The 23,658-nt window shown below is 48.9% G+C and overlaps 1 protein-coding gene across 9 annotated transcripts in view; it reads left to right on the top strand.

Annotated features, from left to right (window-relative positions):
• The first annotated feature begins 819 nt into the window (after positions 1 to 819).
• The window catches only part of PRPSAP1 (phosphoribosyl pyrophosphate synthetase associated protein 1), a 51,292-nt gene continuing 28,453 nt past the window's right edge, over positions 820 to 23,658 (top strand). The window contains exons 1-3 of one of the 9 annotated variants that reach the window (XM_005585053.4): positions 820 to 1,200; positions 7,067 to 7,119; positions 14,557 to 14,623. In XM_005585053.4, the coding sequence (XP_005585110.1) occupies positions 1,031 to 1,200; positions 7,067 to 7,119; positions 14,557 to 14,623 (290 nt within the window). In that variant the 5' untranslated portion in view covers positions 820 to 1,030. Of the gene's footprint in view, positions 1,956 to 7,066; positions 7,120 to 14,556; positions 14,624 to 23,658 lie in introns of all 9 variants that reach the window. The other 8 variants (XM_045376626.3, XM_005585056.5, XM_015437839.4 and 5 more) reach the window with 8 other exon arrangements.

Below are 23,658 nucleotides of genomic sequence, written 5' to 3'. Positions count from 1 at the left end.
CGCCCAGGCTGGAGTACAGTGGTGCGATCTCTGCTCACTGCAACCTCCGCCTACCGGGTTCAAGCAACTCTCCTGCCTCAGCCTCCTGAGTAGCTGGGATTACAGGTGCGCGCCACTACGCCCAGCTAATTTTTGTATTTTTAGTAGAGACGGGGGTTTCACCATGGTGGTCAGGCTGGTCTCGAACCCCTGACCTCGTGATCCACCCACCTCGGCCTCCCAAAGTGCTAGGATTACAAGCGTGAGCCACCGCGCCTGGCCCAAAGGAGGGCTTTTATGATTGAAAGCGAATACCGGCAAGAGGGCCTTTGGCACGTTCAGGGAATCTTGCCTTACACGCAGACACAGGGTTGGGGATCTGTTCGGAAACGCCTGAAAGATGAGGCTCAGCAGAACACCACCTTTCAGTATTCAGTACTGACGCTTCAGTACTGCGGTCAACCAGCTGGAAAGAACCCCGCCCTCCACTTTTCAAATTAATCTCAGGCCGGCGCACGCGCCTCGGGGGTCGGGCACTGTGCTACCATAGACATGCAGAGCTAGATCGTCTACCTCCTCGGAGGCGGACATGTTGGGTCCTGGCCAAAAAAGTTGGAAACAGCTGGAGCCACTACCGAGGTAGGATGCTCCTCCCAAGAAGGTGAGACCGAAAGAGCTCCCGTGGAAGCGGTCAAAGCAGGGGTGGAGCGAACCTGTGACACGCCCCATCGGCAGAACAGGCTTTTAGAGAGTCGCCCGGCTCCCTGCCCTCATCCGAGATGGCTGCCTGAGGGCGCTCTAGCCGACACTCCTCGGATGCCCGGAGGGGGCGGTGGCCTTGTCTCTGGCTCTCAGGAGGCGGCGCGGGGCGCAGCAAACGCTCGGCAGCTGCAGTCTGTGGTGTGGGTTACGCAAGGGTGCGGACCTCGGAGCTCTCCCAGCCTGCGCCGTTTCTCAGCGCCTTCCCCACCCGAACCGGGGTCTCGCGGTTGGAAACGCTCCGGGTGCAGCCCCGCGCGGGGCCGGCCGTAACCGCGCCGCGGGCCGGACGATGCCCAAGAAGCTGCTGCTGTTGCCCCCGCTCTCCGCGTCCTCGGCTTTCCGTGTCCCGCGCGCCCGCCCCGCTCCCCCGCCGGCCATGAACGCCGCTCGCACCGGCTACCGAGTCTTCTCGGCCAACTCCACGGCCGCCTGCACGGAGCTGGCCAAGCGCATCACAGAGTAAGGGGGCGGCGGGAGGGCCGGGCCGGGGGCGGCGGTGCCTCGCTCGCCTTCGCGCCCCGAGGTACCCACTCCCCTCCACCCGCCCCACCTCCTGCACCTGGGCGGGAGGCGCGGGCCTGTCCTTTCCCAGCCGGACAAACCTTGGAGGTGACGGAAACCAGAACCCGCCTCCCAGCTGGGAGGCTTGGGGCGGACTCTAGGTGACCTCAGCCCCCGCCCCGTGACTGGGTCCGCGGCCTACCTGCCTTTCGTCTCCGCACTCCCACACTCCGGGGCGGGCCGAGCTTTCTGGAGCTCCCAAAGTACGTGCCTTGGGGAGAGGGGCTCTGGTCTTGGCTCCCTTTCCCACGGCTGGAGTTGACCTGGGAATCTGACCGCCGCCACTCTCGAGTCTCCCTGCAGTGAGACTCGTGGTTGTGACTTGGGGGACCCGACGCGGCGGGTGCGGCCGCAGAGCAAAGGTGTGGGGACTGGTAGCGTGAAGAAGGCAATTCCAGGGAGGCAGATGGGTCGGAGCTGGTGGTAGAAATGACAGGCCTGACCCTGCTTTGCAAATCAGCTTGGGATAAGACAAGTCATGTGTGTCTTTAACCCAAGGAAGGCCCTGGTCTCAAGTCGCCTTTGGGGTCTGACAGCTCTGAGATGCCTTCCCAGCCTTGCCACTTACTAGCTCTGTCACTGGGCAAGAGACTTGATTTCCCTGAACCTCATCTGTGAAATGGGCATGATTCTGTCTGTTGGCCAAGAATATTGTGAGTATGAGGGATAATGTAGTAGTAGTATCTGTTTCTAGCAGAGCAGGGCTCATAGTGGCCCTCTGAATACCTGTTTACTAAATGGCCTCTTTTCTTTTTATTTATTTCTTTATTTTGAGATGGAGTCTTGCTCTGTCGCCCAGGCTGGGTGCAGTGGCGCTATCTCGCTCCCTGCAACCTCTGCTTCCCAGGTTCAAGGGATTTTCCTGCCTCAGCCTCCCAAGTAGCTGGGACTACAGACGCGTGCCACCACACCCGGCTAATATTTTTGTATTTTTAGTAGAGGTGGAGTTTCACCATGTTGGCCAGGCTGGTCTCGAACTCCCCCTGACCTCGTGATCCGCCCGCCTCAGCCTCCCAAAGTGCTGGGATTACAGGCGTGAGCCACTGTGCCCGGTTAAATGGCCTCTTTTCTAGTTGGCTCTTTTGGAGAATCCCAGAGCTCTGATATAAAGGAGGAGCCTTATATGTCCTTTCCACATACACTTGTTAGAAATCAAAGACAAAGCCTGTAATCCCAGCACTTTGGGAGGCCGAGACAGGCGGATCACGAGGTCAGGAGATCGAGACCATCCTGGCTAATACGGTGAAACCCCCGTCTCTACTAAAAAATACAAAAAAAAAAAAAAAAAAAAAAAAAAAAAAAAAACTAGCCGGGCGAGGTGGCGGGCGCCTGTAGTCCCAGCTACTCGGGAGGCTGAGGCAGGAGAATGGCATAAACCCGGGAGGCGGAGCTTGCAGTGAGCTGAGATCCGGCCACTGCACTCCAGCCAGGGTGACAGAGCAAGACTCCGTCTCAAAAAAAAAAAAAAAAAAAAAAAAGAAATCAAAGACAAAATGAATAGCTCGTCTTTTTTTTTTTTTTGAGACGGAGTCTCGCTCTGTCGCCCAGCCCAGGCTGGAGTGCAGTGGCGCGATCTCGGCTCACTGCAAGCTCCGCCTCCCGGGTTCACGCCATTCTCCTGCCTCAGCCTCCCGAGTAGCTGGGACTACAGGCGTCCACAACCGCGCCCGGCTAATTTTTTGTATTTTTAGTAGAGACGGGGTTTCACCGTGGTCTCGATCTCCTGACCTTGTGATCCGCCCGCCTCGGCCTCCCAAAGTGCTGGGATTACAGGCGTGAGCCACCGCGCCCGGCCAATAGCTCATCTTTTAATATTTAAAGTCATTTTCACATCTTAAACAGTTTTTATAGAGTTACTTCGTTAAATTTTTAGGGTTGATAAATAATTGCAGGGATATATTTTAAACTTCTTGGGGGAAATGTAGAAGAAAGGGAAAACTTTAGTCATTTTTTTCAGCTCTGCCTGTTTTTTTTAATAGTTGGAGTTTGGAGATTGGAAGAATGTTAAAAAAAACAAATCAATCCTTTTGCAGTCTACTGCCTAGTTTCTATTTTTAACCCCTGATTATTTGTCTTTCTTTTTGAGGCCAGTGAAAACACTGACTTTAAAGGAAGCTTCTGTGTGTATCTAGTGGTTCAGATTTACCCCACCTGACCTTGAGGGAGAGCAGAGGGGAGCAGGGCACATTTTAAAAGTCAGTGAGGGTTTTTTTTTTTGTTTTAGATTATTTCCTGGCAAATTCCAGAAAGGTTTTGAATTACTATCAATGAGACATATTCATAAATACTTCCCTTATTTTATCTGTTTTATTTATTTTGAGACAATCTTGCTGTGTCACCCAGGCTGGAGTGCAGTGGTGCCATCTTGGCTCAGTGCAACCTCCACCTCCCAAGTTCCAGTGATTCTCCTGCCTCAGCCTCCCAAGTAGCTGGGATTACAGGTGCCGACAGCACACGTGGCTAATTTTCGTATTTTTAGTAGAGACCGGTTGGTTTCATCTTGTTGGCCAGGCTGGTCTCAAACTCCTGACCTCAGGCGATCTGGGATTATAGGCATGAGCCACTATGCGCGGCCAGTAAGATTTTATTTTACAAGAAGGTTGTTTGCCCCTGAACAAAGTTTGATCAGTAGATTACTTAACCCCTGAAGTTATGATATTGTATTTCCATGATTTCTTTCAGACTGTCTAAACTTCAAGCAAGGATCTTCAAACTTTTTTGATTGTGAACTTTAATCAATAAAATAGTTAGATACATGACCTTCCCAGGATATGTGAAAGTTACATGTATTTTGTTACCTGCCCCGCCCCAACCTGGTATCCTTAATCCAGCTTCCACACTTAGCAACTTTTTGGTAATCTTGTCTCTATCATGCTTTTTTTTGAGGTGGGGGAGATGCTGGAGTATTGTTTGTTTTTGAGAAGAGTCTCCCTCTGTCGCCAAGCTGGATTGCAGTGGCGTGATCTCAGCTCACTGCAGCCTCCACCTCCCGGGTTCAAGCGATTCTTTTGCCTCAGCCTCAGCCTCTCAAGTAGCTGGCACTACAGGCGTGTGCCATTACGTCCAGCTAATTTTTTTTTTTTTGTATTTTTAATGGAGATAGGGTTTCACCGTGTTGGCCAGGATGGTCTCGATCTCTTGACCTCGTGATCCGCCCGCCTTGGCCTCCCAAAGTGCTGGGATTACAGGCATGAGCCACTGTGCCTGGCCTGGAGTATTTTTAAAAATTGTTATATACATAACATAAAGTTTACTGTTTTTTTTTTTTTTTTTTTTTTTGAGACGGAGTTTTGCTCTTGTTGCCCAGACTGGAGTGCAATGGCGCCGTCTTGGCTTACCCACAATCTCTGCCTCTTGAGTTACAAGTGATTCTCCTGCCTCAGCCTCCCAAGTAACTGGGATTACAGGCATGCGCCACCACACCTGGCTAATTTTGTATTTTTAGTAGAGATAGGGTTTCTCTGTGTTAGTCAGGCTGGTCTCGAACTCCCAACCTCAGGTGATCCACCTACCTTGGCCTCCTGAAGTGCTGGGATTAGAGACATGAGCCACTGCGCCTGGCCTACCTTTTTAACCATTTTCAAGTGTACACTTCAGTGGCATTAACTACATTCACAGTGTTGCACAACCATCACCACTATTCATTTCCAGAACTTTTCATCATCCCAAACAGAAACTCTGTACCCATTAAATACTAACTCCCCATTCTCCCCTCCCCGCATTCCCTGGTAGCCTCTGTTCTACTTTGTCTCTGTGAATTGCCTATTCTCTGGACTTCATACAAAAGGAATCATACAGCATTTCTCTGTTTGTGTCTAGCTTATTTTCCTCAGCATACGTTTCCCAAGGCTCACTCGTATTATAGCACATACCAGAATTTATTCTTTTTTTAAGGCCAAATAATATTCCATTGTATGTGTGTACCTGGCTGAAGTTTTGTTTTTTTTTTTTTTTTTGAGGCAGAGTCTTGCTTTGTCACCCAGGCTGGAGTGCAGTGGCACAATCTTGGCTCACTGCAGTCCCTGCCTCCCGGTTCAAGTGATTCTCGTGTCTTAGCTCCCAAGTAGCTGGGATTACAGGCACTCACCACCACACTCAGCTAATTTTTGTATTTTTGGTAGAGACGGGGTTTTTCCATGTTGCCCAGGCGGGTCTTGAACTCCGGGCCTCAAGTGATCCGCCCACCTTGGCCTCCCAAAATGCTGGGATTACAATCATTGAACCACTGAGCCTGGCCTGACTGGAGATTTTTATTTTATTTTTATTATTATTATTTTTTGGAGATGGAGTTTTGCTCCTGTTGCCCGGGCTGGAGTGCGATGGTGCGATCTTGGCTCACTGCAACCTCTGCCTCCTGGATTCCGGCAGTTCTCCTGTTTCAGCCTCCTGAGTAGCTGGGATTATAGGCGCCCGCCACCACACCCAGCTAATTTTTCTATTTTTTGTAAAGATGGGGTTTTATTATATTGGTCAGGCTGATCTCGAACTCCTGACTTCAGGTGATCCGTCTGCCTCCCAAAGTGCTGGGATTACAGACGTGAGCCACCGCGCCCGGCCTGGAGTATTTTTAAATAGATTCCCTTACATCATATCATTTCTCTTGTAAAAATAGTAATGCTTACTAATCAGGACTTAAAACTTCACACTACTATTAATTCCTTAATATTACGTAGTATCTAGTCTTTGTCCATATTTCTCTGATTATTTTTTAAAATGGCTTTTTTTTTTTTGAGACGGAGTTTCGCTCTTGTTGCCCAGGCTGGAGTGCCACGGCATGATCTTAGCTCACTGCAACCTCCGCCTCCTAGGTTCAAGCAATTCTCCTGCCTCAGCCTCCTTAGTAGCTGGGATTACAGGCATGTGCTACCAGGCCCAGCTGATTCTGTATTTTCAGCAGAGACAGAGTTTCTCCATATTGATCAGGCTGGTCTCGAACTCCCGACCTCAGGTTATCCGCCCGCCTCGGTCTCCCAAAGTGCTGGGATTACAGGCATGAGCCACTGTGCCTGGCCAAAAATGGGTTTTCATACTTGGTTTATTCTAAGCAGGATCCAGACAAGATCCACACCACATTTGGTCAGTGGTGCTGAAGCCTCTTTCTTTCTCTATGCTTTTGATAATTGAGGCATTTATGTCTGGCGTGTGTTACTGAAATCGTTGCTAGTAACCAAGTACTTGGAAGTGATTTTCCAAGAAAATTACTATTCAAAGAACAATGGACCAGACATAACCATGGGTTGTGAGCTCCGTCTGGTAAAGCAGTATGTATGTTACAACGTGGTGAGCTGCTTATGGAGTGACAGCAGAATTTTAGTTCAATGAATTAGATTTTCTAAATTATTTTTTGGAAAGAGTGCCAGCTTAGTTATTTGAGTCTTTTTGTTAGACATATGCATATAAACTGGAATTTTTTTAAAGAGAGAAATCTTGGCCGGGGGCGGTGGCTCACGCCTGTAATCCCAGCGCTTTGGGAGGCCGAGGCGGGCGGATCACAAGGTCAGGAGATCGAGACCACGGTGAAACCCCGTCTCTACTAAAAATACAAAAAATTAGCCGGGCGCGGTTGTGGGCGCCTGTAGTCCCAGCTACTCGGGAGGCTGAGGCAGGAGAATGGCGGGAACCCGGGAGGCGGAGCTTGCAGTGAGCCGAGATCGCGCCACTGCACTCCAGCCTGGGCGACAGAGCGAGACTCCGTCTCAAAAAAAAAAAAAAAAAAAAAAAAAAGAAATCTTAATTTCCCTTTTTTGTTCTTTTTGGTCTATAGGCGCCTTGGTGCTGAATTGGGGAAGTCTGTTGTATATCAAGAAACCAATGGAGGTAAGTTAAAATTATTTCTTTTTTTTAAAATTTTTTATTTATTTAGTTTTTTCGAGACAGAGCCTCACTGTGTCGCCAAGGCTGGAGTGCAGTGGCACGATCTTGGCTCACTGCAACCTCCGCCTCCCAGGTTCAAGCAATTCTTTTGCCTCAGCCTCCTAAGTAGCTGGGTTTACACACACCCGCCACCACACCCGGCTAATTTTTATATTTCTAGTAGAGATGGGGTTTCACCATGTTGGCCAGGCTGGCCTTAAACTCCTTACCTCAGGTGATCTGCCCACCTCGGCCTCTCAAAGTACTGGGATTACAGGCATGAGCCACTGTGCCCAGCCTTTATTTATTTATTTATTTTTATTAAGATGGGGTCTCACTATGTTGGCCAGGCTGGTCTTGAACTCCTGAGCTCAAGCAGTCTTCCCGCCCCAGCTTCCCAAAGTGCTGGGATTATAGGCGTGAGCCACTGTGCTCGGCTTCTACCATGGTATTTCTTTTTTTTTTTTTTTTTTTGAGACGGAGTCTCACTCTGTCGCCCAGGCTGGAGTGCAGTGGCCGGATCTCAGCTCACTGCAAGCTCTGTCTCCCGGGTTCACGCCATTCTCCTGCCTCAGCCTCCCGAGTAGCTGGGACTACAGGCGCCCGCCGCCTCGCCCGGCTAGTTTTTTGTATTTTTTAGTAGAGACGGGCTTTCACCGGGTTAGCCAGGATGGTCTCGATCTCCTGACCTCGTGATCCGCCCGTCTCGGCCTCCCAAAGTGCTGGGATTACAGGCTTGAGCCACCGCGCCCGGCCACCATGGTATTTCTAAAATGCAAATATTTTTCTTTTTTTTTTTGAAACGGAGTCTCGCTATGTCGCCCAGGGTGGAGTGCAGTGGCCGGATCTCAGCTCACTGCAAGCTCCGCCTCCCGGGTTTTTACGCCATTCTCCTGCCTCAGCCTCCCGAGTAGCCGGGACTACAGGCGCCCACCACCTCGCCCGGCTAGTTTTTTGTATTTTTTAGTAGAGACGGGGTTTCACCGTGTTAGCCAGGATGGTCTTGAACTCCTGACCTCGTGTTCCGCCAGTCTCGGCCTCCCAAAGTGCTGGGATTACAGGCTTGAGCCACCGCGCCCGGCCTGCAAATATTTTTTCTTACTACTGCTTCCTTACTCCTGCCCTCTAGGCTGGAGTCCAGTCTTTTTAGCAATTACATGGGGCCCTTTGGGAATCCAGATTCTACCCCTTTACCTGCCTCATCTTTGATCCATCCATTACCACATCTTGTGTGCTCTGACTTGGGAATACTTGTTAAATCTAACCTCTTCTCACAGCCTCTGCTGCTCCCACTCCAGTCCAGCCTGCCATTTGCTGCTTGCTAGACATCTTCCAAAACAGCTGCCGTGGCCTCCCCGTGGCCACTCCTGCCCTGCCATGGTTTTCTTCACACAGTAGCCAGTAGTCTTTTTATTTTTATTTTTATTTTTATTTTTATTTTTTTTTTTTGAGACGGAGTCTTGCTCTGTCACCCAGGCTGGAGTGCAGTGGCCGGATCTCAGCTCACTGCAAGCTCCACCTCCCGGGTTCACGCCATTCTCCTGCCTCAGCCTCCCAAGTAGCTGGGACTACAGACGCCCGCCACCTCGCCCGGCTAGTTTTTTTGTATTTTTAGTAGAGACGGGGTTTCACCGTGTTAGCCAGGATGGTCTCGATCTCCTGACCTCGTGATCCGCCCGTCTCGGCCTCCCAAAGTGCTGGGATTACAGGCTTGAGCCACCGCGCCCGGCCAACCAGTAGTCTTTTTAAAACAAATAGATGAAACCCTTCCCAAACTCAAATCTTCCAGTGGGTTTCCTATCACTGCTAGAATAAATTCCACTCTTTAGTGAATAAGAAATGAATTCCAAAGTCCTGCAAGTCCTGGTCCCTTGGCTCACTGACTTCCTGTCTCTCTCTTTCCCCTCAGTCTCTCTGCTTTCTAAGTAGACTAACTGCCTGCGCCTCTGCTTGGCACGCTCGGATCCACATCTTCCTGAGTCCTGAACCCCCTTCTGCACTGCTCGTTCTGGATTGCAGTGAGGCCCTTGTTTCCAGCCCCATTGTTCTCTCTCCTTCGTCACAGCTATAGCATCTCCGGCATGCTGGGCCTGAGGGTTTGCTGGCCTTGGTGTCGTATCATGTCTCTTGAGTCAGTCTTTGTCCCTTCGTCCAAGTCCTGCATTTTGTGGTTTCCAGTACAGTTCCCGACATGGAGGAGGCGTCAGCATTTGTTTAAAAAATAATAAGGATGGGCCAGGCGCGGTGGCTCAAGCCTGTAATCCCAGCACTTTGGGAGGCCAAGACGGGCGGATCACGAGGTCAGGAGATCGAGACCATTCTGGCTAACACGGTGAAACCCCGTCTCTACTAAAAAATACAAAAAACTAGCCGGGCGAGGTGGCGGGAGCCTGTAGTCCCAGCTACTCGGGAGGCTGAGGCAGGAGAATGGCATAAACCTGGGAGGCGGAACTTGTAGTGAGCTGAGATCCGGCCACTGCACTCCAGCCTGGGCAACAGAGCCAGACTCCATCTCAAAAAAATAATAATAATAATAATAAGGATGTTAATCTTTGGCCTCTTTGTTTACCTTTTATTTTTTATTTTTTGAGATGGAGTCTCGCTCCATTGCCCAGGCTGGAATACAGTGGCCCAGTCTAGGCTCACTGCAAGCTCCATGCCCCGGGTTCACGCCATTCTTCTGCCTCCGCCTCCCGAGTAGCTGGGACTACAGGCGCCCGCCACCACGCCCGGCTAATTTTTTGTATTTTTATTAGAGACAGAGTTTCACCGTGTTAGCCAGGATGGTCTCGATCTCTTGACCTCATGATCCACCCGCCTCGGCCTCCCAAAGTGCCAGGATTACAGGCGTGAGCCACCGTGCGCGGCCTGTGTCTTTATTTTGATAACATGTTGTTGTTTTATTGTTGCTTTTGACCCTGAGACTTTATGCTGAACTGTTGGTTAGTTTTGTCTTCTATTTTAGGGGACTTATTTTCCTCGAGTTTGACTTTTTTTTTTTGAGACGGAATCTCGCTTGGTCGCCCGGGCTGGAGTGCAGTGACACCATCTCGGCTCACTGCAACCTTCGCCTCCCCGGTTCAAGCAATTCTCCTGCCTCAGCCTTCCAAGTAGCTGGGATTACAGACATGCGCCACCACGCACGGCTAGTTTTTGTATTTTTAGTAGAGACAGGGTTTCACCCTGTTGGCCGGGCTGGTCTTGAACTCCTAACCTCAAATGATCTCTCTGCCTTGACCTCCCAAAGTGCTGGGATTACAGGTGTGAGCCACCACATCTGGCCCTTTTTTTTTCAAATCAAACTGTGTTCAGTTTTTTTTTTTCTTTTTTTTGAGACGGAGTTTCGCTCTTGTTTCCCAGGCTAGAGTGCAATGGTGCCATCTCGGCTCACTGCAACCTCCACCGCCCGGGTTCTAGCGATTCTCCTGTCTCAGCCTCCCAAGTAGCTGGGATTACAGGCATGTGCCACCACACCCAGCTAATTTTATTTTTAGTACGGACAGGGTTTCTCCATGTTGGTCAGGCTGGTCTCGAACTCCCGACCTCAGGTGATCTGCCTGCCTTGGCCTCCCAAAGTGCTGGGATTACAGGCGTGAGCCACTGCGCCCAGCTGTATTCAGTTTTCTTTTTTTTTTTTTTTTTTTTTTTTTTGAGACAGAGTCTTGCTGTGTCACCCAGGCTGGAGTGCAATGGCCAGATCTCGGCTCACTGCAAGCTCCACCTCCCGGATTCACGCCATTCTCCTGCCTCAGCCTCCCGAGTAGCTGGGACTACAGCACCCGCCACCTCGCCCGGCTAGTTTTTTTTTGTATTTTTTATTAGAGACGGGGTTTCACCGTGTTAGCCAGGATGGTCTCGATCTCCTGACCTCATGATCCGCCCGTCTCGGCCTCCCAAAGTGCTGGGATTACAGGCTTGAGCCACCGCGCCCGGCCTCAGTTTTCTTAAAGATATTTTCTTTTTTTTTTTTTTTGAGACGGAGTCTCACTCTGTCACCCAGGCTGGAGTACAGTGGCACGATCTCAGCTCACTGCAAGCTCTGCCTCCTGGGTTCATGCCATTCTTCTGCTTCAGCCTCCCGAGTAGCTGGGACTACAGGCACCCGCCACCATGCCCAGCTAATTTTGTTTTTATTTGTATTTTTAGTAGAGACGGTGTTTCACCGTGTCACCCAGGATGGTCTCGATCTCCTGACCTCGTGATCCGCCCTCCTTAGCCTCCCAAAGTGCTGGGATTACAGGCATGAGCCACACTGCCCGGCCTTTAAAGATACTTTCAATATACAATCATGGTATTTCAGGCAGGACATGGGCAGACAATCATTAACAGCATATAATAACTTTCTTTTTTTTTTTTGTTTTTGAGATAGAGTCTTGCTGTGTCCCCTGGGCTGGAGTGCAGTGGCATGATCTCAGCTTACTGCAGTCTCCACCTCCCAGGTTCGAGCAATTCTCCTGCCTTAGCCTCTCGAACAGCTGGGATTACAGGCATGTGCAGCCACGCCTGGCTAAGTTTTGTATTTTTAGTAGAGACAGGGTTTCGCCATGTTGGTCAGGTTGGTCTTGAACTCCTGACCACAGGTGATCCGCCCACCTCAGTCTCCCCAAGTGCTGGGATTATAGGCATGAGCCACTGCGCCTCGCCCAATAACTTTCAAACTCCCCTTTTCAATGAACTACCAAAAGTCAGAAAGTCACTGTAAAACCCAGTGAACATTTAGCATGTTTAACAACTTTTCACGAGCTGACCCTGACTTTCAGGAAGTGAATTGAAAATGGCAGAATTTATCTGAAGATCCACAGTGTAGAAACGGAACCACTGCTCTTTTGAGGGGGCGCCATGTCAGTGGCATCACTGGAAGGTGCAGATTGCCTGACACACTGGAAATCAATTATGGGGAGTCAGGTCCCAGCAGTGTCTGGCTTTAAGGGATTTAAGTCTATGCTGAAAGGTGGAAAGGGAGAAGAGGACATAGACACGAATTTGTCTTTTCAGACCACGAGGCTTTTGTGTGCTGAGGTGGCCATGTGTGTCAAACTCAGGGGACCCCTCCTCCTGGGAGCCGAGAGGAAGTCTCAAAACTAGAAGGGGCCGGGCGCGGTGGCTTACGCCTGTAATCCCAGCACTTTGGGAGGCCGAGGCGGGTGGATCACCTGAGGTCGGGAGTTCGAGACCAGCCTGACCAACATGGAGAAACCCCATCTCTACTAAAAATAGAAAATTAGCCGGGCATGGTGGCACATGCCTGTAATCCCAGTTACTAGGGAGGCCGAGGCAGGAGAATCGCTTGAAGCTGGGAGGCAGAGGCTGCGGTGAGCCGAGATCGCGCCATTGCACTCCAGCCTGGGCAACAAAAGCAAAACTCTGTCTCAAAAAAACCAAAACAACAACAACAACAAAAAAACTGGAAGGGAAAGGTGCTTTCCCCACATCAATCCAGCTTCGGAGACATTCTATTCATGACATGTGCCCCTTCGCCCAAAACAACAATGAAGTGTTCTGTGTGCTAACAACATAGTTTAGAAAAAAAAAATTCTGCATTTTTATAAAACTTGATAAAAAATAGTATTTCAAACTGTACAGTCACCAGACGTACACAGTTGTCAAAAATGCACTCACTTCCCTCGGCATCTCCAGCAGGTGCCTGGTCTGTTCAGGCATCTCCACTTTGTGTAGAGTCATTCCCCTACTTGCCAGCGTCAGCTTTTCCCTTTTTCCCTTTGGGTACCTTCTCTCCCTTCTTTGCAGCGGCCTCTTTAGGCCTGGGCTCTGTCTTTGGAGGAGCAGGTTTAGCAGACAGCCTCACGGATCTTCTCTGTGGTTCGTCCTTCACCTTGGCCTCACCTTCCTTAGCATCCCCTTCAGCCTTTCTCTTGGGCATGGTGGCAGCAAAAGCGGCCAGATGCAGGCACTGGGAGCGGAATGCAGTGGCAGTGCACGGACTGCGGTCAGTCTGGGGGTCGTTCTTGCTTCCTCTTCTTCATACTGCTCTGAGATTTACTGTTTTGCACCAGATTAAATGTTGGTTTAGATTAATCTTTTTTTTTTTTTTTTTTTTTTTTTGAGACGGAGTCTCGCTCTGTCGCCCAGGCTGGAGTGCGGTGGCCGGATCTCAGCTCACTGCAAGCTCCGCCTCCCGGGTTCACGCCATTCTCCTGCCTCAGCCTCCCGAGTAGCTGGGACTACAGGCGCCCGCCACCTCGCCCGGCTAGTTTTTTGTATTTTTTAGTAGAGACGGGGTTTCACCGTGTTAGCCAGGATGGTCTCGATCTCCTGACCTCGTGATCCGCCCGTCTCGGCCTCCCAAAGTGCTGGGATTACAGGCTTGAGCCACCGCGCCCGGCCTAGATTAATCTTTACTCCCTCCAAATGTTATCTAACTGTTGCATCATGAGTGCTTTGCTTTTCTGCTTTCTTTCTTTTTTTTTTTCCCAGACGCCCAGGCTGGAGTGCAGTGGCACAGTTTCAGCTCATGCTGCAGCCACGACCTTCTCTGGCTCAGGTGATCCTCCCACTGGGACTACAGGCACCTGCCACCATGCCAGCTAATTATTTTTTTTTTTGAGATAGAATCTTGCTCTGTTGCCCAGACTGGAGTGCAGTGGCACGATTACGGCTCACTGCAACCTCCGCCTCGCGGGTTCAAGTGATTCTCCTGCCTCAGCCTCCTGAGTAGCTGGGACTACAGTCATGTGCCACCACGCCTGGCTAATTTTTGTATTTTTAGTAGAGATGGTTTTTCACCATATTGGCCAGGCTGGTCTTGAAGAACTCTTGACCTTGTGATCCACCCACCTCGGCCTCCCAAAGTGCTGGGATTACAGGCATGAACCACTGCGCCTGGCCCTTGCTAATTCTTGTATTTTTAAAATTTTTTATTTATGTATTTATTTATTTATTTTTGAGACAGAGTCTTGCTCTGTTGTCCAGGTTGGAGTGCAATGGCACAATCTTGGCTCACTGCAACCTCCACCTCCTAGGTTCAAGCAGTTCTTCCGCTCAGCCTCTTGAGTAGCTGGGATTCCAGGCGCCTGCCACCATGCCCGGCTAATTTTTGTATTTTTAGTAGAGACAGGGTTTCACCATGTTGACCAGGCTGGTTTTGAACTCCTGACCTCAAGTGATCCGCCCACCTTGGCCTCCCAAAGTGCTGGGATTACAGGCGTAAGCCACCATGCCCAGCTAATTCTTGTATTTTTTGTAGAGACAGGATTTTGTCATGTTGCTTAGGCTGTTCTTGAACTCTGGTGCTCAAGTGATCTCCTTTCCTTGGCCCTCCCAAAGTGCTAGGATTACAGGCATGTGCCACTGTGCCCGGCATGAAGTGCTTTTTTTTTTCTTTTTTCTCCTTTTTACACATAGGAGCTTTTCTTAAAACTTTAGAACATTTTTATTTTTCAGAAACAAGAGTTGAAATAAAAGAATCTGTTCGTGGCCAAGATATTTTCATTATACAGACAATACCCAGGTAAGAGGACTGACTACTTTATCTCTTTTCTGTAAAAACCTTAACAATATAATTGATTATCTTTTCATATGAAGAACAACTTAGTGTTTTTAAAAGTTTTTTTTTTTTGTTTTTGTTTTTGTTTTTTGAGACGGAGTCTCGCTCTGTCGCCCAGGCTGGAGTGCAGTGGCCGGATCTCAGCTCACTGCAAGCTCCGCCTCCTGGGTTCACGCCATTCTCCTGCCTCAGCCTCCCGAGTAGCTGGGACTACAGGCGCCCGCCACCTCGCCCGGCTAGTTTTTTGTATTTTTTTTAGTAGAGACGGGGTTTCACCGTGTTAGCCAGGATGGTCTCGATCTCCTGACCTTGTGATCCGCCCGTCTCGGCCTCCCAAAGTGCTGGGATTACAGGCTTGAGCCACCGCGCCTGGCTGTTTTTAAAAGTTATACATTCAGACTGGGCATGGTAATCCCAGCACTTTGGGAGGCCGAGGCGGGCGAATCATGAGGTCAGGAGATCGAGACCATCCTGCCTAACACGGTGAAACCCCGTCTCTACTAAAAAATACAAAAAAAATTAGCCGGGCGAGGTGGCGGGTGCCTGTAGTCCCAGCTACTCGGGAGGCTGAGGCAGGAGAATGGCGTGAACCTGGGAGGTGGAGCTTGCAGTGAGCTGAGATCGCACCACTGCACTCCATCCTGGGCGACAGAGTGAGACTCTGTCTCAAAAAAAAAAAAAAAAAGAAAAAAGTTATACACTCAAGCCAGGCATGTGGCTCACGCCTGTAATCCCATCACTTTGGGAGGCCGAGGTGGGTGGATCACGACGTCAGGAGTCCGAGACCAGCCTGACCAATATGTTGAAACCCCGTCTCTGTTAAAAATACAAAAATTAGCTGGGCATGGTGGTGTGTACCTATAGTCCCAGGTGTTTGAGAGGCTAAGGCAGGAGAAGTGCTTGAACCCGGGAGGCGGAGGTGAGCTGAGATCGCACCACTGCACTCCAGCCTGGGCGACAGAGTGAGACTCGTCTCATCAAAGGAAAAAAAAAAGTTATACATTCATTTGCATGTGAAACTAAATGCTTCCCCAAATACAATTACTGTCTTCTGGAATTCCTGCCGTTTGTCACGCTGTACTGTTACCTGTGTACTTCTCTGCAGGCTTTTTTTTTTGAGACAGAGTCTTACTCTGTCGCCCAGGCTGGAGTGCAGTGGCACAGTCTTGGCTCACTGTAGTCTCTACCTCCTGGGTTCAAGTGATTCTCCTGCCTCAGCCTCCCCCGTAGGTGGGATTACAGGTGCCGACCACCATGTCCGGTTAATTTTTGTATTTTAGTAGAGACATGGTTTCACTATGTTGGCCAGGCTAGTCTTGAACTCCTGGCCTTGAGTGATCCGCCCACCTCAGCCTCCCAAAGTTTTGGGATTACAGGCGTGAGCCACCACTCCCCAACCTTTAAACTCCTCAAGGACAAAGTGTTTTCCCATGGTTTGCACTGACCCTAGGCCAGTGTCTGTCAGCTCAGCTCTGCTGAAAAGCTTCTAGTTGTTAAGTGTGGTGCATAACTGCTCCTGGTTCATGCCCATCAAGACAGGTTTTTGCACTGCATTTTATCTTGCACTGTGGCCTGTTTCTAGCCTATCTCTGTTTCAGAGAGCATCGTCCTTGCTTCCCTGAGGGCAGGGGACTGACGCCTGGGGAATCCTGGCCTGGGAGCGTCCATGCTTCTATATGGGACTATCTCCTCATCGCCTCACAGGGAGTGGGCAATTACACCATCTGTGTCTCTGAAAAATCCAGACCTTCATGTCCTGATCAGTTTACATTGCCCAGACTATATTAGTCATAAGAATGGCACTGAGTGCCACTAGTGTGCTGGATGCTTTTTATGTTTCATTTTTGTTTGTTTTGTTTTTTTGAGACGGAGTCTCACTCTGTTGCCTAGGCTGGAGGGCAGTGGTGTGATCTTGACTCACTGCAACCTCCACTTCCCGGGTTCAAGTGATTCTACCTCGGCCTTCTGAGTATCTGGGATTACAGGCGCCTACCACCATGCCCAGGTAATTTTTTTGTATTTTTAGTAGTGATGGGGTTTTACCATGTTGGCCAGGCTGGTCTCAAACTCCTGGCCTCAAGTGATCCATCTGCCTCAGTCTCCCAAAGTGCTGAGATTACAGGCGTGAGCCACTGCGCCCGGCCCTATTCAGTCTTCTTTAGTTTGGAGCAGTTCCTCACAGCCTTTCCTTGACTTTCTTTTTTTTTTTTTTTTTTTGAGACAGGGTCTTGCTCTGTCACTCATGTAGGAATGCAGTTGCATGATCATGACTCACTGCAGCCTTAAGCTCCTGAACTCAAGCGATCCTCCCACCTCAGCCTCACTAGTAGCTGGGACCATAAGCGTGTGCCACCATCCTGGGCTAATTTTTGTATTTTTAGTAGAGATGAGGTTTTGCCATGTTGCCCAGGCTAGTCTTGAACTACTGGACTCAGAAGTGATCCACTCACCTCAGCCTCCCAAAGTGCTGGGATTACAGACATGAGCCACCACACCCGGCTTTGACTTTGAAAACTTTGACACATTTGAAGACCATGACATTTTACCAATTACTTTGTCGAATGTCCCTCAATTTGGGTTTCACCATGATGGCTCTTTCACTATGATGAGATTCATGTACCTTGGAAGGAAGATGTGTTTCCATTGTCTTCCTGCTGCTTCATGGCAACTTGTGTGGATGCATCGGTTTATTCATTGTCTCGTGTGTCAGTTTCTAGTCTTATGCTGACACAATAGAGGCTCTTGTGAGCCTCATCGTATGTACATCATGTTGTCCGTGTTTCAGGTATATCTGTAGGAAGATCCTAAGGAATTTCTGATTGTGAGGGTCCATTCCCTGTGGTATTGAGGGAAGGGGCTGCATTGCCCTCATTGAGGATGTACTAATTCACATTTTCTTCAGCAGTTTTGGTTTTATATTGTTTGCCTCCTGGTGACTGGAGTCTTTTTTGCCCGGTAGTTTTGTTTGACTCTCCATCTTTTTTTTTTTTTTTTTTTTTTTTTTTGAGATGGAGTCTTGCTCTGTTGCCCGAGCTGGAGTGCAGTGGCACGATCTCGGCTCACTGCAAGCTCTGCCTCCCGGGTTCACTCCATTTTCCTCCCTTGGCCTCCCGAGTAGCTGGGACTACAGGCGCCCGCCACCACGCTCAGCTAATTTTGTGTATTTTTAGTAGAGACGGGGTTTCACTGTGTTAGTCAGGATGGTCTTGATTTCCTGACATCGTGATCCGCCCACCTCGGCCTCCCAAAGTGCTGGGATTACAGGTGTGAGCCACTGCACCTGGCCTGACTCTCCATCTTATAAATAAGGGGAAGACCTGAGGGGCTTGCCTAGGGGTACAGTGCCTGTCGGAAGGGAGCTTTGGCACACCACATAGCTGTTCCCTGGCCGTCTGTGATTATCCTGGGTTTTGTTGGTAGTGAATAGTAAGGTTACTTTGTCATCGCTATTTTTGCTGCATTCTTGAGTTCCTTAGGGCATAGGAAAGGGCCACATGTGACCCTAGGTCCATGGTTTGGCCACCTTAGATGACTGAGAGCTCTCTACTAGTTGGTGGAAGGGTGCAGAGTAATAGACCATGGTCTTTGTAGCCATGGGTTGGCCAGGTTTGTCACTAATCCTCCAAGAAATATTGGGGTCTGATTCTAAAAGCAGTATTGATTGGTGAAGTCTCTTTACTACCCTAATCGAATTTGTGATAACGAAAGGATTTGTCATGTGAAGAGTTATCATTAAGAAATCTCAGGCCGGGCGTGGTGGCATAAGCCTGTAATCCCAGCACTTTGGGAGGCCGAGACGGGCGGATCACGAGGTCAGGAGATCAAGACCATTCTGGCTAACACGGTGAAACCCCGTCTCTACTAAAAAATACAAAAAACTAGCCGGGCACGGTGGCGGGCGCCTGTAGTCCCAGCTACTCGAGAGGCTGAGGCAGGAGAATGGCGAGGACCCAGGAGGCGGAGCTTGCAGCAAGCTGAGATCCGGCCACTGCACTCCAGCCTGGGCGACAGAGCGAGACTCCGTCTCAAAAAAAAAAAAAGAAAAAAAAAAGAAATCTCGTTGGCCAGGTACAGTGACTCACGCTTGTAATTCCAGGACGTTGAGACACTAAAGGCGGGAAGGTCACTTGAGTCCGAGATGGCTTGAGAACAGCCTGGGCAACATAGTGAGACTCCATCTCTACAAATAAAATTTGAAAATTAGCCAGGTATGGTGGTGTGCACCTATAGTCCCAGCTACTCCGGAGGTTGAGTTGGGAGGATCACTTGAGCCTGGGCAGTCAGGGCTACAGTGAGCTGTGATTGCACTACTGCACTCCAGTCTGGGCAACAGAGCCAGATCTTAGCTCAAAAAAAAAAAAAAAAAAAAAAGTCAAATTGTTAACACTCACTAGTTTGTCGGTCTGCATTGTAACCTGGAATTTCAGTCAGACTTCTCCAGGAAAAGACTGAACTGAGTCAGTGCCTGATCAGAGCAGTTCTCCTCTGGCACATGAGCAGCTGTGCTCTTGGCACTTTTGTTTTGTTACATGTATTTAGAGATCGTCTATGAGTCAGGAGAAGCTAAGAGGTTAGAACCTCCTCACGTCTGATACCCCATTTTGTTAGATAGTCCAATAGTCCCCAACCTTTTTGGCACCAGGGACTAGTTTTGTGAAAGACAGTTTTTCTTTCTTTTTTTTTTTTTTTTGAGACAGAGTCTCACTCTGTCGCCCAGGCTGGAGTACAATGGCGCGCTCTCGGTTCACTGCAAACCCCACCACAACCCCCGCCTCCCGGATTCAAGCGATTGTCCTGCCTCAGCCTCCTGAGTAGCTGGGATTACAGGCATGTGCCACCATGCCTGGCTAATTTTGTATTTTTAGTAGTGACAGGGTTTCTCCATGTTGCTCGGGCTGGTCTTGAACTCCCAACCTCAAGTGATCTGCCCGCCTCGGCCTGCCAAAGTGCTGGGATTACGGGCTTGAGCCACCGCGCTGGGCCGTTCGTGGTTATCTCAAACTAGTCAAGCATAGAAACAGCATATTGTTAATGTCCTTTGTGATAAAAAGTTGAATTTTATAAAATTCTTGACTTTGATATTACATGGTAACCAAGAGTGCTCAATATAAGTATTTAATACATGCAATCTAGAGTGATGCTGGGGGCAGTAAAGACTGAACTTGACAAATGAAGGATCATCAGTGTGCAAGTGTCTTCCAGGGAAGGGACAAAAGAAGCATGAAAAAATGAGCTAGTTAATAGCAAATTGGGAAGCACAGTTTTTCTCACTCGTACCTTGAGTATGAGAAAATTTGACCATGGTCAGGTATGGTGGCTCATGCCTGTAATCTTAGCCCTTCAGGAGGCCAAGGTGAAAGGATAGCTTGAGGCCAGGAGTTTGAGACCAGCCTAAGCAATATACTAAGACCCTGTGTCTATTTTTTTTGTTTGTTTGTTTTTGAGACAAGGCGTTGCTCTGTTACACAGGCTGGAGTGCAGTGGCACGATCTCGGCTCACTGCAGCCTCCACCTCCCAGGCTCAAGTGATTCTCCTGTCTTAGCACCCACAGTCTTATCCTCCCAAGTTGCTGGGGCTATAGGCACATGCCACCACACATGGCAAATTTTGTATTTTTGGTAGAGACAGGATTTTGCCATGTTGCCCGGGCTGGTCTCAATCTCCTGAGCTCAGGTGATCCACTTGCCCCAACCTCCCAAGGTGCTTGGATTACATGCATGAGGCACTGTGCTAGGCTTTTATTTATTTATTTATTTATTTAATTTTATTTTTTTTTTTTGAGAAGGAGTCTGGCTCTGTGGCCCGGGCTGGAGTGCAGTGGCCAGATCTCAGCTCACTGCAAGCTCCGCCTTCCGGGTTTACGCCATTCTCCTGCCTCAGCCTCCCGAGTAGCTGGGAACACAGACGCCCGCCACCTCGCCCGGCTAGTTTTTTGTATTTTTTAGTAGAGACGGGGTTTCACCGTGTTAGCCAGGATGGTCTCGATCTCCTGACCTCGTGATCCGCCCGTCTCGGCCTCCCAAAGTGCTGGGATTACAGGCGTGAGCCACCGTGCCCGGCTGCTAGGCTTTTATTTAAAAGAAAAAAGGGCCGGGTACGGTGGCTCACGCCTGTAATTCCAGCACTTTGGGAGGCCGAGGCGGGCAGGTCACGAGGTCAGGAGATCGAGACCATCCTGACTAATACGGTGAAACCCCGCCTCTACTAAAAATACAAAAAATTAGCCGGGCATAGTGGCGGGAGCCTGTAGTCCCAGCTACTGGAGAGGCTGAGGCAGGAGAATGGCATGAACCCAGGAGGCGGAGCTTGAGGTGAGCCCAGATCGCGCCACTGCACTCCAGCCTGGGCGAAAGGGCGAGACTCTGTCTCAAAAAAAAGAAAAAGAAAAACGAAATTTTGACCAAAGGAAGAAGTAGTGAGCACTTCATGGAGTTGCAGCAAAGAGACAGTCTTGTATAATAACAATGACAATTTTACATGCATGTCAACATGGAAAGGCACCTTTCCTGTTGAAAAAGGCACATAGGTATAAATGAGTACTTCTGAAAACCAGAACCCTGTCCTGAAGATGGTGAAGTTCCTTTATGTGTATTTGGTGTTGAGATTATTTAAAAGCTGCAAGTCTCTTCCCAGTGGTTCAGTTTAAGAGCATCAAAGCAAAAATATCACCGGGCATTTCCTCTGTCTTTTAAGCTGATAGGGATGGAAGAAGAAAGGAAAAATTTGGAAAAAAGACAGAGGATGGATGTGTTGTTTTGTGCGCGTGTGCAGCCCATAAAGAAGGTTATTAGGTTTGTCACAATAAACTAGTTCTTTTTTGTTGTTGTTTTGAGACGGAGGCTTGCTGTGTTGCCCAGGCTGGGGTGCAATGGCGCGATCTCAGCCCACTGCAATCTCTGCCTCCCAGGTTCAAGCAATTCTCCTGCCTCAGCCTCCGGAGTAGCTGGGATTATAGGCGTGTGCCACCACAGTCAGCTGATTTTTGTATTTTTAGTAGAGACGGGGTTTTGCCATGTTACCCAGGCTGGTCTCAAACTCCTGACCTCAGGTGATCCACCTGCCTTGGCCTCCCAAAGTACTCACAGACGTAAGCCACCATGCCCAGCCAATAAACTAGTTCTTGTAGTGCTTGAGTACTGGATACTTTAGTACCAACTAAAGAACAGAGATAATTTAATTTAATTTAATTTAATTTAATTTAATTTAATTTTTTTGAGACGAGTTTCTCTCTTGTTGCCCAGGCTGGAGTGCAGTGGTATGACCTCGGCTTACTGCAAACTCCGCCTCCCAGGTTCAAGTGATTCTCCTGCCTGAGCCTCACGAGTAGCTGGGATTACAGGCATGCACCACCATGCCCAGCTAATTTTGTATTTTTAGTAGAGATGGGGTTTCACCATATTGGCCAGGCTGGTTTTGAACCCCTGACCTCAGGTGATCCACCCACCTCGGCCTCCCAAAGTGCTGGGATTATAGGCATGAGCCACTGTGCCTGGCCCAATTTTTTATTTTATTTTATTTTATATTTTATATTCTGTTTTATTAATTTATTTTATTTTTTGAGACAGAATCTTGCTCTGTTGCCCAGGTTGGAGTGCAGTGGCACAATCTCAGCTTACTGCAATTTCTGCCTCCTGGGTTCAAGCAATTCTCCTGTCTCAGCTTCCCAAGTAGCTGGGATTACAGATGTGCACCACCACACCCAGCTAATTTTTGTATTTTTAGTAGAGATGGGGTTTCTCCATGTTGCCTAGGCTGGTCTCGAACTCCTGACCTCAGGTGATTCACCTGCCTCGGCCTCCCAAAATGTTAGGATTACAGGCGTGAGCCGCTGTGCCCGATCTGGTTTTTTTTTTTTTTTTTTTTTTGAGACGGAGTCTTGCTCTGTCCCCCAGGCTGGAGTGCAGTGGCGCGATCTCGGCTCACTGCAAGCTTCGGCTCACTTCAAGCTCCGCCTCGTGGGTTCACACCATTCTCCTGCCTCAGCCTCCCGAGTAGCTGGGACTACAGGCGCCTGCCACCACACCCGGCTAATTTTTTTGTATTTTTAGTAGAGACGGGGTTTCACCGTGTTAGCCAGGATGGTTTCGATCTCCTGACCTCGTGATCCGCCTGCCTTGGCCTCCCAAAGTGCTGGGATTACAGGCTTGAGCCACCGCGCCCGGCCTCGATCTGGTTTTTTAATATTATCTGCAGTTACATAGATGAAGGAATATATTTTACAGGTTTTTCTGTTGTTAGGAGGAAGGGGGCATTGCCTAAAGTAATAAGGCTAATTTTAGGCAAACAGACCAAAGCTTAGTCATTAAGCTTATTGCCTTCGGAGCTGTTGTTCTAAAATAACATAGATCCCTTTTTTTGGTTCTGTTTTTGCTTGGAATAGCTTTGGAACTACCGCTTCCAAACTTGCAGCATATTTCTTTTGACTGTTCTAATAATAGCAAATTTTTGGTCTTTGACGATAGGTTTAATTTTTGGAAATGGCAAAAAGCCATTCAGAACAAAATGATTATTTTGGGTAATTGAACTGTGTGATACTCAAAAGATTTTCCAGATATACCAAGCAATGGAACTAAGTAAAATATGAAACTTAAGTATATTTTAAAGGATAATTTTTATGTTTACGTACAAGTTCTAGTGTGTTGATTATGAAGCTTATAAAGTACGTTTTAAAGGATAATTTTTGTGTTTATGTACAAGTTCTAGTGTGTTGATGTAAAGTAAGAGGACTCATTAACATAACATTTACAGCTGGGCACGGAGGCCCACGCCTGTAATCTCAGCACTTTGAGAGGCCGAGGCAGGCGGATCAGTTGAGGTCAGGAGTTTGAGACCAGCCTAGCCAACACGGTGAAACCCCGTCTCTACTGAAAACACAAAAAAATTAGCCAGGCATGGTGGCGGGTGCCTGTAATCCCAGATATTCAGAAGGCTGAGGTGGGAGAATCGATTGAACCTGGAAGGCAGAGGTTGCAGTGAGCCAAGATGGTGCTACTGCACT

This window comes from Macaca fascicularis, chromosome 16 (assembly GCF_037993035.2).
Source record: "Macaca fascicularis isolate 582-1 chromosome 16, T2T-MFA8v1.1".
Classification (NCBI taxonomy): domain Eukaryota; kingdom Metazoa; phylum Chordata; class Mammalia; order Primates; family Cercopithecidae; genus Macaca; species Macaca fascicularis.
The sequence above is the reverse complement of the archived record's forward strand: the minus strand, read 5'-3'. Positions and strand labels throughout refer to the sequence as shown.